At 42.3% G+C, this 17,610-nt stretch overlaps 1 protein-coding gene across 4 annotated transcripts in view; it reads right to left on the reverse strand.

Moving 5' to 3' along the window:
- Nucleotides 1-17,610, reverse strand: part of DLG3 (discs large MAGUK scaffold protein 3) — a 370,064-nt gene that overhangs the window by 112,871 nt on the left and 239,583 nt on the right. For 3 of the 4 annotated variants that reach the window (XM_044268852.1, XM_044268856.1, XM_044268850.1), the window contains one exon: nt 3,578-3,731. In XM_044268852.1, coding sequence (XP_044124787.1) covers nt 3,578-3,731 — 154 coding nt within the window. Of the gene's footprint in view, nt 1-3,219; nt 3,254-3,577; nt 3,732-17,610 lie in introns of those variants that run through there. The other variant, XM_044268854.1, reaches the window with a different exon arrangement.

Genomic DNA, 17,610 nt, shown 5'->3' on the forward strand with positions numbered 1-17,610 from the left:
AAAAGTAGACATATTAGGTATCGTCACGTCCGTATCGACCTGCTCTATAAAAATATCACATGAACTAACCGCTCAGGTAAACTCTGTCAAAAAAATAAAAATAAAAACTGTGCTAAAAAAACATTTTTGCCACCTTACATAACTAAAAGTGCAACACCAAGCAATCAAAAATGTGTATGCCCCCAGAATAGTACCAATCTATCCGTCACCTCATCCTACAAAAAATAAGCCCCTACCTACAGTAGGGCAATCACCAAAAGAAAAAAAACTACGGCTCTCAGACTATGGAAACACTAAAACATTATTTGTTTTGTTTCAAAAATGATATTATTGTGTAAAAGTTAAATAAAAAAGGATACATATTAGGTACTGCCACGTCCATAACGACCTGCTCTATAAAAATATCACATGACCTAACCCCTCAGGTGAACACCTTAAATAAAATAAAATAAAAACGGTGTAAAAAAAGCCATTTTTTGTCACCTTACATCACAAAAAGTGTAACACCAAGCGATCAAAAAGTCATATGCACCCTAAAATAGTACAAATCAAACCATCATCTCATACCCAAAAAAATGAGCCCCTACACAGTAGTCCAAAAAAAATAAAAAAAATAATTATGGCTTTCAGAATATGGAGACACTAAAAAAATAATTTTTTTCAAAAATGCTTTATCATGTAAAACTGAAGCAAACAACCAAAATGTTGTCGCGTCCATAACAACCTGCTCTATAAAAATACATGATCTAACCTGTCAGATGAACATTGTAAATAAAAAAAATAAAAAAAACAGTGCCAAAACAGCTATTTTTTGTTATCTTGCCTCACAAAAAGTGTAATATAGAGCAACCAAAAATCATATGTACCCTAAAATAATACCAACAAAACTGCCACCTTATCCCGTAGTTTCCAAACTGGGGTCATCTTTTTGGAGTTTCTACTCTAGGGGTGCAACATGGCAACTTAAAATTAGCCCAGTGAAATCTGCCTTCCAAAAACAATATGGCGTTCCTTTCCTTCTGTGCCCTGCCGCGTGCCCGTACTGCAGTTTATGACAACATATTTGGCGTTTTTGTAAACTACAGAATCAGGGCAATAAATATTGAGTTTTGTTTGGCTGGTAACCCTTGCTTTGTTACTGGAAAATGGAAAATCTGCCCAAAAAGTTAAATTCTGAAATTTCATCTACATTTTCCTTTAATTCTTGTGGAACACCTAAAGGGTTAACAAAGTTTGAAAATCAGTTTTAAATACCTTGAAGGGTGTAGTTTCTAAAATGAGGTCATTTTGGGGTGGTTTCACACCTGAACTGGTCCTCAAAAAGTCGGTTTTCAAACATGAAGTAAACATATGGGGAATGTAAAGTAATAACTATTTTTGGAGGTATCACTATCTATTATAAAAGTAGAGAAATTGAAATTTGGAAATTTGGAAATTTTTCCCAATTTTTGGTAATTATTATTATTTTTTAAATAAAAATGAAATATTGTGACTAAATTTTGCCACTCTCATGAAGTGCAATATGTGACGAGAAAACATTCTCAGAATGGCCTGGATAAGTAAAAGCGTTTTAAAGGGAAACGGTCACCGGGATTTTGGGTATAGAGCTGAGGACATGGGCAATACCCAGTCCCCATAGCTCTGTGTGCTTTTATTGTGTAAAAAAAACCTATTTTATACATATGCAAATTAACATAAAAGAGTCATATCTTAGGCTACTTCCACACTAGCGTTCGGCTGTCCGCTTGTGAGCTCCGTTTGAAGGGGCTCACAAGCGGACCCGAACGCTTCCGTCCAGCCCCAATGCATTCTGAGTGGGCGCGGATCCGCTCAGAATGCATCAGTCTGGCGGCGTTCAGCCTCCGCTCCGCTCAGCAGGCGGACACCTGAACGCAGCTTGCAGCGTTCAGTTGTCCGCCTGGCCGTGCGGAGGCGTGCGGATCCGTCCAGACTTACAATGTAAGTCAATGGGGACGGATCCGTTTGAAGATGACACACTATGGCTCAATCTTCAAACGGATCCGTCCCCCATTGACTTTCAATGTAAAAGTCTGGACGGATCCGTTCAGGCTAATTTCACACTTAGACATTTTTTGACAATATAATGCAGACGGATCCGTTCTGAACGGAGCCACCGTCTGCATTAATATGAGCGGATCCGTTCAGAACGGATCCGCTCGAACGCTAGTGTGAAAGTAGCCTTACTTGTGTGACCAGAGAAGAGTCATATTTTCAAGCTCTGACTCATCTCAGGTAATTTGCATATGTATCAAATTGGTTTTTATACACAATAAAAGCACACAGAGCTATGGGGACTGGGTATTGCGGATGTGCTACCGGCGATCTAGCAGCCCATGTCCTCAGCTCTATACCCTAAATCCCGGTGACAGGTTCCCTTTAAAGTTATTACCAGATTTGCTAAATTAGTCTGTGTCCTGAAGGTGAAAAATGGCTGTGTCCTGAAGGGGTTAAAGGGTCTCAGTGTTTAAGGCCTAGTTCACACGAACGTATGGCTTTTATAGTTTTTTGCGGTACGTTTTTCACAGATCTGGTGTTCCGTTTTTGAGTTCCGTTGTGTGTTTCTGTTCCATTTTTCCGTTCCGTTTTTCCGTATGGCATATACAGTATGCAGTAATTACAATACCATCAATTTTCAATAGATGGTTCTGCAAAACCGGAACGGATACGGAAGACTTATGAATGCATTTCTGTATGTGTTCTGTTTGTGTTGCAGACCACAATGCACCGGCCATGTGAATCCTGTATTGCGGCAAGGACCCATTGACTTGAATGGGTCCGCGATCTGCAATATATAGCAAAAGATAGGACATGTCCTATCTTTTGTAGTGCGGAGGCACCGACTCAAAAGCCCACGGAAGCGCTTCAGAGTGTTTCTGATCTGTGCCTCCGCTCCGTGTCTTACGCATTGCGGACCCATTCAAGTCAATGTCGGTCATGGAGGACTTACGATTGTGTGAATGGGCCCTTAGGCTTCAATTTGCAAGTGAACTTTCCTGAAATCCCAGACCAATAGAACATACCTTGTGCACTGCGTACCAATGAATTACTGCATACCACTGGTGAAATACTGCCAAAGTGGATTTCCTTTGCAGATCTTTTGCCATATGCTGTGATCAGCATCTGCTCTTCACTTTCAGTCAATCTATACTATCACTCGTCTGTACCAAGTGTAGAAGTAGCTGTAAACCATAAACTTACCCGGCTAGAAGCTCTGCAGACTCCATGATCTGCCGTTTCCTTCTTGTCTATGTCAGCCTGAAGTGGGAGGTGGAAACTAATGAATTTTTTGCCTTCTGTCACTATTTGAACGCTCCTGTTGTAACTTGTCAACGTTACTGAGTTTAGCGTTACCCTACTTAGAAAGCTGTCTGATTTCTTTAGGTTCCTTCCCGGCAATGTAATTACAAGCTGATGAATGCATGAGAACATTTATTAATATCCTTTTCTACTTCATAAATGACGACAAACTGAAAGGTAATCAGACTGTTCTTCAGAATTCAGGGGTAGTCTGAACAGTAATGTCATATTGAATTCCTTGGTCACACCTAAGCCTCACCTGGTAAAGTCTTCTTCTCCCAGCATATGCCGAGGAACAGGCGAGTATCTTGAGGGGGTGACTTGAGGGGGTTGATAAGGAGATTTACTCTCCACGCTGCTCAGGTATCCTCCCAGAGTGGAGTTATGGCTTATGTGATTATCAACAGTGAAAGCTGGAAATTCAAAAGACAGATAAGAGATGTAAAATAAGAAGTTCCAGTAGTAAATGTAAAAAGTTTAAAAATACACAAACAGCTAAAATAAACAACCAACATTAACATACGGAAGAAAAATGTTTGTTAAATTTAGATGAATAATAAAAGTATCATTGTAATCAAGCAGTATGATATGAAACAGGTAATACATCTGTGTAACTGGTAGCAAGTAACATGGTTTCTTAATTAAATGTTTTTTAGAGGGAATAATGACTTTTTATCTAATGCCCACAGCCTGCCTCCGTAAACAGAAGATTCACACTTATCTGCCCCATGCTACTCTGATCCTCATGTTCCAGTGTTGACATCTGGCGCTGTAAGAGCAGGGTCACATACTCCTCTGCAGGCAATCACTGCAGCGGGGAAGTGCCACCATGTACATACAGCATCGGATGTAAACATTACAGAGCCTGGAACATGGACACATCGGACGCAGCACAGACAATGAAGCGGCGGGGGCAGGGGCGTACATAGAAATCATTGGGCCCCAAAGCCAGAATTTAAATTGGGCCCCCATGCCCGTTCCTAGTCCCTCCCACTATGCGCCCTGGCTCCTCTCACTACCCTCCCTAACTTCTCCCCTGCCCCACCTCGTGCAGCTGTATTTTGTTTTACAAAATGGCAGTACTCATGCCGGAACCCAACAGACCCATTATAGTGAATGGGATCTGGTAGGTTCTGGCGGTGTTCAGCATATTTTGACAAGAATCTGGGGCATTACATGATGTAATACCACCCAACTTTCCTGCTGTCCAGCATGGCACATGCGCAGAGACATGAGAAAAGTGTGATGAAGTGAGTGCCCCCTTCCCCTAGGAATAGCCTGGGAAAGCTGAGTGACCACCCCTTCCACACACACACCTCTGCACTGTCCTCACCTACAAGTCGTCACTTACTTCATTAATGGCGGGGTTGTGGCAATCCAGAGGAATCAGGCGTGAGGGAGCTAGCAGGGCAGGCGGGAGGCGGGGCTAGAAGGCAGGAGGAGGGGCTAGGAGGCAGGGCTAGCAGACGGGAGACAGGTAGGAAGATAGACAGGGGCGGGGACTCTCCTCCACTGCGGGCCACCCTTCCTCATGGGCCCCATAGCAGCTGCATGGTCTGCCTATATGGTAGGTATGCCACTGGGCGGGGGGCAGGTAAGTATGAATTATCTGCTTAGGGAGGTAGGCTGTGGGCATTAGATAAAATGTAATTATTCCTGAAAAAACTATTTAAGAAGAATAAGATCATGGAATAATCGACAGAAGCGGAGCCAGGCATTTTTCTTAAAATGTTTTCATTGAGATTTATCGGGTAACAGTCCAATATAGAAGCCAGCAGGCATTTTATTGCACAGTGTCTTGCAGAGGAAAGGAAATCAAGGGTAGCAGCATTTATTATTAGAGATGAATTAATTAATTTTTACAATAATCAAATTAGTTAAAACTTTCCCAAAAACTTTAGTATTTCTGCAAATCCAAAACCTTTGGGATTTGGCCCACAAGAATAGTTTAATATAGCATCTGCCATATTACAGACCAGAAGACGAAGCAAAAATGAAGGAGGATCACATGACCTTGGGCAGTGCTCCCAGGCTGGCGGGTTTGCCCAAAATACCCTGCAGTCACCCTTAGCCAATGATGAGTGACTATAGGTGTGATGTCTCAGTGGACATGTCGTAGATACTTCAAATATCCTAACCAGGAAATAAATGTATTTTCTGGGTTAAACACTGGAGGCCGAGGATGTGTGGCAGATCGTAAATCACAGAAAACAGCCAGTTTAGTTTCAGTGAGTATTGGCTAAATTACATTAAAAGATTTAGCAGATAATTGTCAGGAAGGGGGCGTTCCGTCCTGGCAATCGCCTGCTCGTTAGCGGTGGAGACCGCTGCTATAACATGCAGCGATCTCCTCCAAGGTATGGGAAGGAGGGCTCACTAATGCTATCACTGGTCCCCATTCTGACTCCTTGTTAGCCGGCAGCAGATCGTGATTAGACAGAATAATCTGCCACCACCAAACGATTTTTAAGCATGGATGAGCGTTTTTACTTTTAGGACTTTATTACACAGCCAGGTCATCGCTGACGAGCATTCCTACGAATACTCTTTAGCAATGATTTGGCCAACCATCGTCAGGTCTAATATAGCCCTATGTTTCACAGTGAGATCACAATAAGTAGTTAGATCAATTCATTGATAGATTTTAGAGATAGGAGTCAGTGTGCTATTGTGTTACTTAGGTAAGCTCAGGGAAGCTGGCGGCCATTTTTGTCAATGGTGCAGCAGTTAAAGCTATACAATCAAATCTGTTATCCAGTCTCCATCACATCATTCCCAGTCCCAAGTCTTTAATGCAATAGCCCTTAGTTTAGTACCAGTGGTTGTGTTTCACAGTTAGATCAATTAACTTATATTTTGGAGACAGAAGTCAGTTAGTTTTTGCTGTAAGTGAAGAGGATACATTTAGACATACAGTAAAAAAAAAAAAGTATACAAACGTATGCAATATTGAGATTATGCTCTTTTAACTTATATTTGACGGATGTGCATACGTTTCATTACGCTTGTGTGCAAAAAATGTATATGTTTTTGTGAAACCTTCGTTTTTTTAAATAAAGATTTGAAATATATCAAGTATATAAGTATCTGGATAAAAACAGATACCTTTAAAGGGGTTGTCCGGGTTCAGCTCTGTACCTCCATTTTCACCCAGGCAGCCCCCCTGACTTGAGCATCGGAGCAGTTCAAGCGCCGATACTCTCCTTTGCGCTGCGCTAAATCAGGGCAGGGCAAATCGCGTCAGGAGTTCCGGTGACGTACCGGGGCTCTCCATAGGGCTGCCAGGAAGCCCGGTGATGTCATCTGATGGGCGGGCTTTAGCGCTGCCCAGAGCCGGTGACGTAACCGAACACACTGCCGGGGGAAGCTTCCGCCCAGCAGTGTGTTATTGTAAACAAAAGAGCCCGTCCCCTGTGCGATCTATCGCAGGGCAAGGGAGCACATCGGAGCATGAGATGAAAATATGCCTGGGTGAAAATATGGTTCAGCTCTGAATCCGGACAACCCCTTTAATGAATGAAACGTATTGTCTCCCATTCAATGCAATGTAAAAAAAATATAATATTGCAATTATAGTGGACCATTTAAGAAAAAAATAAAAAATACTGTTCATTCACGTACGCCCCAGCTAGATGTATTATTTTGCATCACAGTTATATAGGAATATATAGGAATAATAAAAAATTGTCAGTTAATGAAATTCCGTTCATTACAGTGTGCTCCAGCCTGAGGTATTGTTCTGCATCAGTTATATTTTAACACCCATCTGGACCTTCATTGCAAACTGTTAGGAATTTATTCATAACTTGCAGCTGGGAAAATTAAGGAATGGCGCATGATAGAGTTATAACAATAGATGTTCTACAAATGTTATTACATGGGCAATGTAAGTAGGAGAAATTGCAGCTCCTCTCCGGCACAGTTATATTGCAATTATAGTGGACTCTGTCCATGTGACCATTTGAAAAAAAAAGTGTTAACGTTAATTCAATATATTCAGTTCATCAGAGTGTGCCAGTCTTCAGCACATTCCGCCTACTTCTCTTCCTTTACAGTTAGATTGAAGCCCAATAGAAACATGTCTTTTCTGTCATCACTGCCTTCACTGACCCCTTCCTGGTGGGGCACCTTCTAACAAGAGACAGCACCCCGAGACAGCTAAAGAAGATATTCCAGATAGTGTTTCTCTTGATGAGTTGTGTGAGAACAGTCAGCATTTGAACTGTGATGAGGAGGAGGTAGATCATGCAGAGGTGGAGGACATGATGGAGGTGGAGGACACAATGACTGAAATGCATAGCTGTATTTTTGGTTGTAGTAGTGGCACTTTTACCCGTGGCGGTGATAGGGACTTTGATAGCCATGGTAGTAGTGACACTTGGGGTAAATATAGAGATAAGAATCATGAGGCGGTGGTTAAGGAGCCTATGACATATCACAGACTAAGAATAGTGGCGGGGATGATGATGATGATTGTGTGTTGGAAAGGATCTAGAAACCGAATAAGAGTGAGGAATGATGACCTCAGAGGAGGTGGGTTGGTGTCGGAGATAAAGAGCAAAGCCAATGTACGACCAAAACATAAAAAAAAAAAATGTAAGGTTTGACAAATTACCAGGATATGCTCTGTACCCGCACTGAGCCTGATGCCTGCTGGCCACAAGTCTGCCAGAAGGCCCCTTTCTGCTCCCTGCTGTGTCACCGCTCCACCTCCTCTGTCAGTACTACTGTAGTGTCCCACTAGGTAAATGTGGGCACTACACAAGGGTCAATTGGGCCACGTTGTCCTCCTACTCCTAAGGGACAGTGGCAGTATATTTAACCGTCCATTTGAATGTATTTTCTATATGCTTTTATGTGTATTGTTCCCCTGTGATATGTGCAGCAGGCCTATTAGGGTGTAGTGTAGCATCCTATACACAAGAGGGAGATAGAGAGCCCCTAGTATAAATGTTCAGGCCCAGACAGAGAGGAGTTAGTCTGTAGTCAGGAGTCTGTGGAGACAGAAGTGAGAAGGCACCAGCCAGAGACAAGCTGAGGGCCTCCTCCTGACATGCAGCTAGACAGCCCAGGCTTCTAGTTGCTACCAGGAGGCTAGTGGAAGGACCCTAGCCTGGCTGAGGATAAAGAGCCAGAGTTAGCTCAGAAGAGTCACGCCATGAGAAGAGTTTGCCTCCTGGGAGAAACCTGCAGTTCCCACAAGCCAAGCAGAGCCAGTGTACCAGCTAACCAAGTAAGCCGAAGGGCAGAAGGATTATTAATTTAAAGCAAGGATAAATACGAGAGGAAGATTTCTACCAAGGATAAAGCCAGTATTAGGGCATCCGGGCCTTGGGATAAGACCAGACAGGAGTTCTAATGAACAGTGTACACTATTTCTGAGGAGAAGGTACAGCCTGATCTGAGTGTGTTGTTGTTGCCCTCTGAGTATCTTGCAAGGAACAGTATACCTGCCATTATTGTGAGAATCCTGCTTGTGAAGTGAACCTGATATATGGAACTATATTGACACCCAACTTGAACTGTTTCTCAGTAAAGCAAAGTTTGGTTCACCATACCATCGTGTTCCTCATTTACTACAACCATAAATCGGTGTGCCACCGTTACAGGCACTGGCCTCACGTTTCTTAAAGGGACCTTGCCCTAAGCACATTAAATACCTGCAACATCCAGGGCACCTCATCCACCATCAGGCCTGGTCCCTAAATACAGAGTGTGCCCCAGAGGACCCCTGTGCCAGCCTCTCCTTCACTGCCGTATGCATGCCCAGGGTTTTCCTACAGAACTGTGAGTAACCCTCGCTTGCCCATAAACCGTGACCTCACAATCGCAATACCCTGCAGGTCTGGCATGCTGCACTACCAAGGAGCAGAAGCAACAGCAGCAGCCAATACAGTTTGCTGAATATGATGGTACAGTTTTGTATAACCGCTGAGTCAAACTGACCCACATCAGCTAACAGATATGCAATGCCTGAACGACAAGCTTTAGTTGTACCTGTACTGTGTCAGCAGACTGGACTAGTGGCAGGAACTGTCCCAGTCTGCCATTGGTGTACTGTGTTGTCCACCCTCTATTGTACTGTCAAAGAGAGTATTCAGCAGGCAACACGGTCACACCGTAGCAGACAAAACTGTCTTCTACAAGTGTGGAAAATATTACATTTGTGAAAATTAATAAGGCATGGATCTGGGAGGATTTACCTCCAGCTGATGCCACTGAATAGATCTGTAATTGCTGAATATGGGGACCGGCTATTTATCACTGACTAATGATGTCACTGCCGCTGTCTGCCTGTCCATTATGTTCCATACTGTACTGTTGATGTCACTACTACTACACCCCTGCACATCTTGTACATTGTCCATTTGCTCCATACTGCGCTGGTGCCGCTCCCTCTATACAGCAGCACATCTCCTGCTTTGTCTATCATGTACGATACTGTATTGCTGCAACCTCTACTACAGGGATGCCCAACCTGCGGCCCTCCAGCTGTTGCAAAACTACAACTCCCAGCATGCTTAGACAGCCTACAGTTATCGGTCTACAGCAGGGTATTGTGGGAGCTGTAGTTTTAAGATAGCTGGAGGGCCGCAGGTTGGGCATCCCTGCTCTACTACTACCCCTACACAGTTGAACACCCCCTGCCTTGAACATTATGCTCCATATTGTGCTGCTGTTGCTTCTACTACTAACCCTACACATCTGCACATCTCCTGCCTTGTCCGTTATGTTGTATCCTAGACTGCTGTTGAGAACCCTACCCTGCACATTATAACAAACCTAAAACTGCTCTCAGAAAAAGAGATAACTTTTGACAGCTTTTGTAAAGAGCCATTGCTTTTTCACTTTCCAGGATAATATACAATATTTTCTTTAAAATAACACTAAATCTGTTGCTACTCCCCAAAAAGGGATAATTTTTGGACTGCTTGTTAAAAACAAGCCATTGCTTCTTCTTATACCACTGTGTTTCTATAAACACTAGCATGCATCTTCCCCTACAAAGGGCTAATTTATTGACTGCTTGTTAAAAAGCCACATTGCATCTACCAATATCACAATGTCTGTATATACACTGGCAGTTATCTACCTCCAAAACGGGACAGTTTTTGGAACTTTTTTATTTTTAAAAAGTATAAAAAAAACTTCACTGCATCGTGTTATTATTAACCCCTTCAGGACCCTGACATTTTTCACCTTAAGGACCAGGTCATTTTTTGCAAATATAACATATCACTTTATATGGTGATAACTTTAAAATGCTATACTTATCCAGGGCATTCTGAGATTGTTTTCTCGTCACATATTTCACTTCATAAGAGTGAGAGAAAATTGAGTAAAAAATATGGAAACATTTGCAACTTTCCAAATTTCAATTTCTCTACTTTTAGAATAGATAGTAATACCTCCTTTTTTTTTACGGTGTTCAACTGAGGGGTTCAGTCATGTGGTATTTTTATAGAGCATGTTGTTACGGATGCGGCGATACCTAATATGTATATATTTTTTATATATTTAAGTTTTACACAAAAACAGCATTTTTTAAACAAAAAAAAATCATGTTTTAGTGTCTCCATATTCTGAGAGCCATATTTTTTTCAGTTTTTGGGCGATTGTCTTAGGTAGGGTATCATTTTTGCGGGATGCGATGACAGTTTTATTGGTACTATTTTGGGATGCATATGACTTTTTGATCGCTTGCTATTACACTGTTTGTGATGTAAAGTGACAAAAAATAGCTTTTTTTACACTGTTTTTTTTTTTTTACGGTGTTCACCTGAGGGGTTAGTTCATGTGGTATTTCTATAGAGCAGGTTTTTACAGAAACGGCAATTCCTAATATGTATACTTTTTTTTATATATTTAAGTTTTTGTCACGGACGGTCTACAGGAAACAAGACAATGCAACATGCATATATGACTCACTGGATCCAAAGCTAAGGAACCAAAAGGGAGACCCCTGCACAAAACCTGGCACTTTCCCTGGCTGCTCAGCCTATGCAAAGATCCCAAAGGTGGATGGTTGCATATCCACGTACCTCGACTATATAACCCCTGAACACCCTACAATAGTGAGGGGACACGACCACCGGCTCCCTACACCAGACACGGAGGGAGTCAGGGTCACCTGGGATCCAGCAAACAGAAAATAACAGATAAATGTACAGCACTTAACTTTGTAGCAGACTGGGAAACAGGATCAGCATGCACACACACTCCAGGAAGTAGTATAAGCCGCCCAGTAATGCATTATGGGGCGGAATTTAAAGGGATGCAATCAGTCCAACTACATGACAGCTGAGAGAGGCTAACGAGATGAGGAACTGAACACCACAACAAGGAAAACTCAAGGAGGGGGTTCTGAAAGGCTTCTGTCAGAGCTTCTCAGCTGTCTGGTTGTGACAGTTTTACACAATAACAGCATTTTTTAAACCAAAAAAATCATGTTTTAGTGTCTCCATAGTCTGAGAGCCATAGTTTATTTTTATTTTTTGGGGCGATTGTCTTAGTTAGGGTATCTTTTTTTGGTACTATTTTGGGGGGCATACGCCTTTTTGATAGCTTGGTGTTGCACTTTTAGTGATGTAAGGTGACAAAAAATGTTTTTGTAGCACACTTTTTATTTTATTTTTTTGACTGTGTTCATTTGAGGGGTTAGATCATGTGATATTTTTATAGAGCCAGTCGATACAGAGGCGGTGATACCTAATTTGTCAACTTTTCTTTTTTTCCCAATTGTTTTCTTTATTTGAGGAAAATAAAATTCTGTATTGTGATGCATTGGCTGTAAGTGTATTACAGACTGCAATACACTTACAGCCTGTTTGCCTGTGAGATCCAGGGGGCTGGATCTCACAGGCTCTCCCGGAAGGCAGTCACGATGCCTAAGGAAAGCATCGGGCTGCCTTTCCTGCCATTGGGTCTCTATCACAGCAGCACGGGGACCCAATGGAAGCTCTGATACTCGCAAGGATATCGCGTGTGCCGCGGTCAGCACTGACCGCAGCACATCATGATTTAATGTGCTGGCATCAGTGATTTCACAGATGCGGGTGCATGCAGCAGGGGTCTGGCTATCAGTGACTGCTGGACCCCTGCTGCGAATCGGGCGGGCGCATCTGCTGCACCGCCGAATCACAGCACTGTACACTGGTCCTTAAGTCACGTACATCTGCACCGTACATGTACGGCGTGGGTCCTCTACGGGTTAAACAGGCTGCTGGGTTACTACCCACTACCATCCATTTACCCAAAGCTATACAGTATATGCATAGCTATACAATATACATTGTCATTACTAACACTGTCTTATAGTCCTAAGAGACCTCAGAGTACCATGTATGACTTTTTAGGGCAGTTGGGACACTTGATTCAGGCAGAATTTATTCTGGCACTCAAATTGATCTAATCAGAACCAAAACAAATAAATATTGCAGGAAATTTGCTTGTCTTTATTGTCTCCAGGCATAGATGCGGGTATAAAAAACTAAAAAGAACAACATAATTAAAAACAATTCAGTAAAAATTAACTTACTAAGTTTTGCAACTTCTCAGAAAGGTCAACCAGCTTACTCACAAAATATTGTCTTGTGGTGGACCAGCGTATCATATGTATGACTATGCAGGGAAAAACAAAATAATGGTCCACATACAGTACAAGAGTGTATAAGAGGAGAAAAAAAAATATCTTCAGGAGTATAAGAATCCCACCGACACCAAAAAAACTTCAAAGGTTGAAACATAAAAGAAGCAGGTCCCCAGGGATCACTTGTTCTTGAAACCAGATTATCAGCTACAAGCAATCTTTAATAATAATATCTGCTCTACTTTTTTGTGGAAGTAAGGAAATAAAGCTTTCCCATGTTTCGAAGAAAGATGCAACCATGAGCATGTTTTTACTTTATGCCTATGCAGTACCCCAGAATAGGGTACTTGCAAACTGTTCTTGTTATTCAATGTTATTTCATATGTTAATGCAATGTAATAAATCATTGCGGGTTAACGATCCTGTCTGGGCCCCTGCAGGAAGTTAGAGGAGGGTCTTAGGTCTGCCCCTAGCTCTGTCAAAGTCTAGAGTTAGCAGAGGAGGTGATATGTGCTCACTGCCACGAGTACAAGGCCAGAGAATCACTGCCTCTGAGAGATCTACAGAGATAAAGCGATCTCTACTTCTCAGTATTCCAGGAGGAAAGAGAAAAAAAGAATTAGATGGTCGAGCATCTCCATGGCCGAGCATTGGAGTAAGTCAGTAAGGTATTTGCTGTTTAAGACTCCATTCACACGTCCGCAAATGGGTCCGCATCTGTTCCGCAATTTGTGGGTCCGCAACACACTGCAGACGTGTGAATGGAGCCTAAGGCTGATAAAGACTTTACTGCAGTTAGAAAGACATTGTTAATACAGTCACATTTAGACAGGGTCTGGCCCACTGTGTCTTAATCATGTACCCCTCAGCTGGGAATTACAGCTACTACTCCAAGAATAATATTGTCAGCCGTAGATTCTGCGAGAGATCTTTTGTAGAGAGCCTATAGCCATACATTGCCATCTGGGAAGAATTGCACCATGAAGTGTGTTGATGCCGTTGGATGTACTACAACTTCCTTTCTGCAATTAAAGACAGACTTACTTATTTTCTACAACTGGCCTGGTTACTGACTCCAGCACCATACGCTGGCCAATGTACCCTACATCTCCTGGCTGGCACTTGCACCAAACATACATAAGACATAAAAAGTTGTATGCACACTGTAAATGGTAGTAATAAAAACTACAGTTCGTCCCTAAAAAACAAGCTCTCATTCAGCTCTGTGGACAGAAATATAAAAGTTATGGCTGTCATAAATTGCGATGCACAGGAAATTAGATTTTTTTCCAAAGATTTTTATGTTTTAAAGAGGACCTTTCATCAATTTTGACATAGTCTAATTATGGTATTACCTTGTAGGGTGGCCCCCACTGATGCCATGGGTGTATATATTTTTTCAAACCCCCGATGATTTGGCGCGAGATTCCTTCTCCCTGGCTGTAAGCGATCCGCTCTGATTGGATCACGCTCACAGCCAGGGAGAATAAGACGCCCACAGCAGAACAATGCGTCTCCTCCCGGTTGAGAGTTTAATGCTCATAATAATACAGTGCCCTAAATCATCGGGGGGGGGGGCCACAGCGGACGAAAGGGGGGGGGGGGGTTGGGGTTAAAAAAAAATACACCCATGGCATCAGTGGGGGCCGCCCTACCATGTAATACCATAATTAAACTATGTCAAAACCGATGAAAGCTCCTCTTTAAAGGGAACCTGTCACCGGGATTTTGTGTATAGAGCTGAGGACATGGGTTGCTAGATGGCCGCTAGCACATACGCAATACCCAGTCCCCATAGCTCTGTGTGCTTTTATTGTGTAAAAAAAACGATTTGATACATATGCAAATTAACCTGAGATGAGTCCTGTCCCTGAGATGAGTCCAGTGTGAAGGAGCCCAGCACCGCCCCGCATCCTCAGAATCTTCCCCTTGCTCCCTGACGTCAGAAAGCTAGAGCGCCGTAATCTCGCGATGCGCGAGCTAGCACATGCGCAGTGTCGTCATAGTGTTCCTTCCCTGTGCTGGCATCAGCCTCAGGGAACAAACTGCACATGCGCTAGCTCGTGCATTGCAAGATTACTGCACTCTAGCTTTCTGACGTCGGGGAGCAAGGAGGAGATTCTGAGGATGCGGGGCGCTGCTGGGCTCCTTCACGCTGGACTCATCTCAGGTTAATTTGCATATGTATCAAATTGTTTTTCTTATACAATAAAAGCACACATAGCTATGGGGACTGGGTATTGCGAATGTGCTAGCGGCCATCTAGCAACCCATGTCCTCAGCTCTATACACAAAATCCCGGTGACAGGTTCCCTTTAAGTAGTAAAAAAATAAAATAATATATACAAAATTGGCATATTGGCAATCATATAGAGCTGGAGAATAAGGATCTTATGTCATTGTAGCGCACAGTGAACGCCGTAATATCACAACCCCAAAAACCTTGTAGGAACTGTAGGTTTTTTTCAGTTTAACCCCACAAATTTTTTTTTACCTGCTTTCCAATACATGATATGGTAAATCAAATGGTGCTGTTAAAAATACAACTTATCCTGCAAAGAATAAGCCCTTATATGGCTATATGATTTGGAAACTGTAAAAAGTTATGGCCATTGGAACATGGGGAGAAAAAAATGAAAATGGGCCAGAAAATCATTGTTCCTGCGTAGAATTTGTGCTGACTAAACAACTACCTGCTGCACTGGAATAATGATTTTCAATGGGACAAACAATCACTTTATCGATCACCTGTCCCCATACAGCAGAGATGATTGCTGCATGTAAATGCAGTCCTTATCTCTCCTGATGATCTGGCAGTTATTAGGAGCATCTTCTTAATTCCTCATAATTAGCCAGATCATCTGTACATGTAAAAGGAATTTTAGGGTATTTTTACACAGACCGATCATCTGGCAGATTCTCAGAAATGAAGCAGATGCACCCAACAAGGGTCCTTTTACACAGAACGATGTTCTGGTGGTTTCTCAGAAATTAAGCAGATGCTCCCAATAACTGTCAGATCTTCAGTGGAGATGAGAGCTGCATTTACATGCAACAATCACCTCCGCTGTATGGGGACAGGCAATCAATAAAGTGATCGTTTTTGTCCAATGGAAAATCATTATTCCAGCGCGGCACGTAGTTGTTTAGACAGCACAAAATTCTGCACAGGAACAATGATTTTCGGGCCAATTTTAGTTTTTACTCAGCAGCAATCACCACATCTGTGTCCCCATAGAAGATCATTGTTCCAGCGCAGCAGATCATTGTTTAGATGGCACAATCTGCTGCATAGGAACATTGATTTTTGGTGCCAGCAAAACAACACGATCACCCGATGTACAAGCCTGCACCTTTTATACTGACAGATTATCAGGAATAAGCATTTATAACAACGCTCATCCCCGATAATTTGCCTGATAATTGGTCCATGTAAATGGGGTTAAAGGGGTTTTCCGGGATTTTAATATTGATGACCTATCCTCAGAATAGGTAATCAAAATCAGATCGGCGGGGGTCTGACCCGTGGCACCCCTGCCGATCAGCTGTTTGAAGAGAAGGCAGTGCTTATACAAGTGCTGCCTTGTCTTCTCTGTTTACCTGCTCACTGCAGCAACTACAGTGGTGAGCAGGTGTAATTACAAATATGGCGTCCCCATTCACTTCCATGGGGGCTCTGCAGTATTTACTTGGGCAGAGCCATACCACAGAAGTGAATGGGGGCGCCATACTTGTAATTACACCTGCTTACCACTGCAATTGCCGCAGTGAGCAGGTAAGGCAGCACTTGTATGAGCGCTGCTTTTTCTTCAAACAGTTGATCGGCAGGGGTGCCACGGGTCAGACCCCCACGATCTGATATTGATCATCTATCCTGAGGATACGTCTTCAATAGCAAAAAGCAGACAACAGCTTCGAACATGAGACTACCATCATTTTGTAGACAATCATCTTGGCTACCTCATACATAAATTGGACTTGCAACTATTTAGCATATGATTAGTTATCCAGATTCTTGTCATGTAACTGCATTGTTACTGTTTTGCTCCTAAAATTCAAAATTTTTATTATATTGTTAGTATTTTCTAAATCCACCTTTGGCTTTCAACACTGCCTGAATCCTTCTGGCTTGGTAACAATTGAATTGTCTATAAATTCATGGTAGTCTCACATTCAAAGCTGTAGTGAATGGTGACTGAAAGTCAAAGGTTCAGAACATTGTTACCTTTTTGCTCATCAGTGTATAAGAAAAATAGTAATATATTGTATTCTGGTTGTCACTCAGCAAATGTTATTGGGGTGTTTTCTAAGGGTGGTCAGGCATTTGTATTGTAGTTCTGGATAAACTGGACCGTAGTTTATAGCAAGAACCAGAGCTTGGGTCCTATAACATGAAGAAAATATAGTGTTCCTTTAACATCTAAACCTGGTCAACACAAACTTGATATCAGGCCAATACACTTCTTTTCATCCAGAAAAAAGCAATAATTTGGTCCTTTTAAAGCACAAATCTGTAGATAGTTGGAGTGAATTGAGAGTCTGGTATGTGTAGACTCTATTGGAGCTTAATTTATGCTTAAAGAGGACTTTTCACCACTTCTATTTTAGAAAATATTTGAATCCCTAACTTATTTTTAACTTCTTGGAACAAGCCACAGCTAACAAAACATATGGGACTAAGGAACCAAGGGATGAGTGTACTA

The sequence above is a fragment of the Bufo gargarizans genome, chromosome 9, assembly GCF_014858855.1.
Source record: "Bufo gargarizans isolate SCDJY-AF-19 chromosome 9, ASM1485885v1, whole genome shotgun sequence".
In the NCBI taxonomy this organism is placed as follows: Eukaryota; Metazoa; Chordata; class Amphibia; order Anura; family Bufonidae; genus Bufo; species Bufo gargarizans.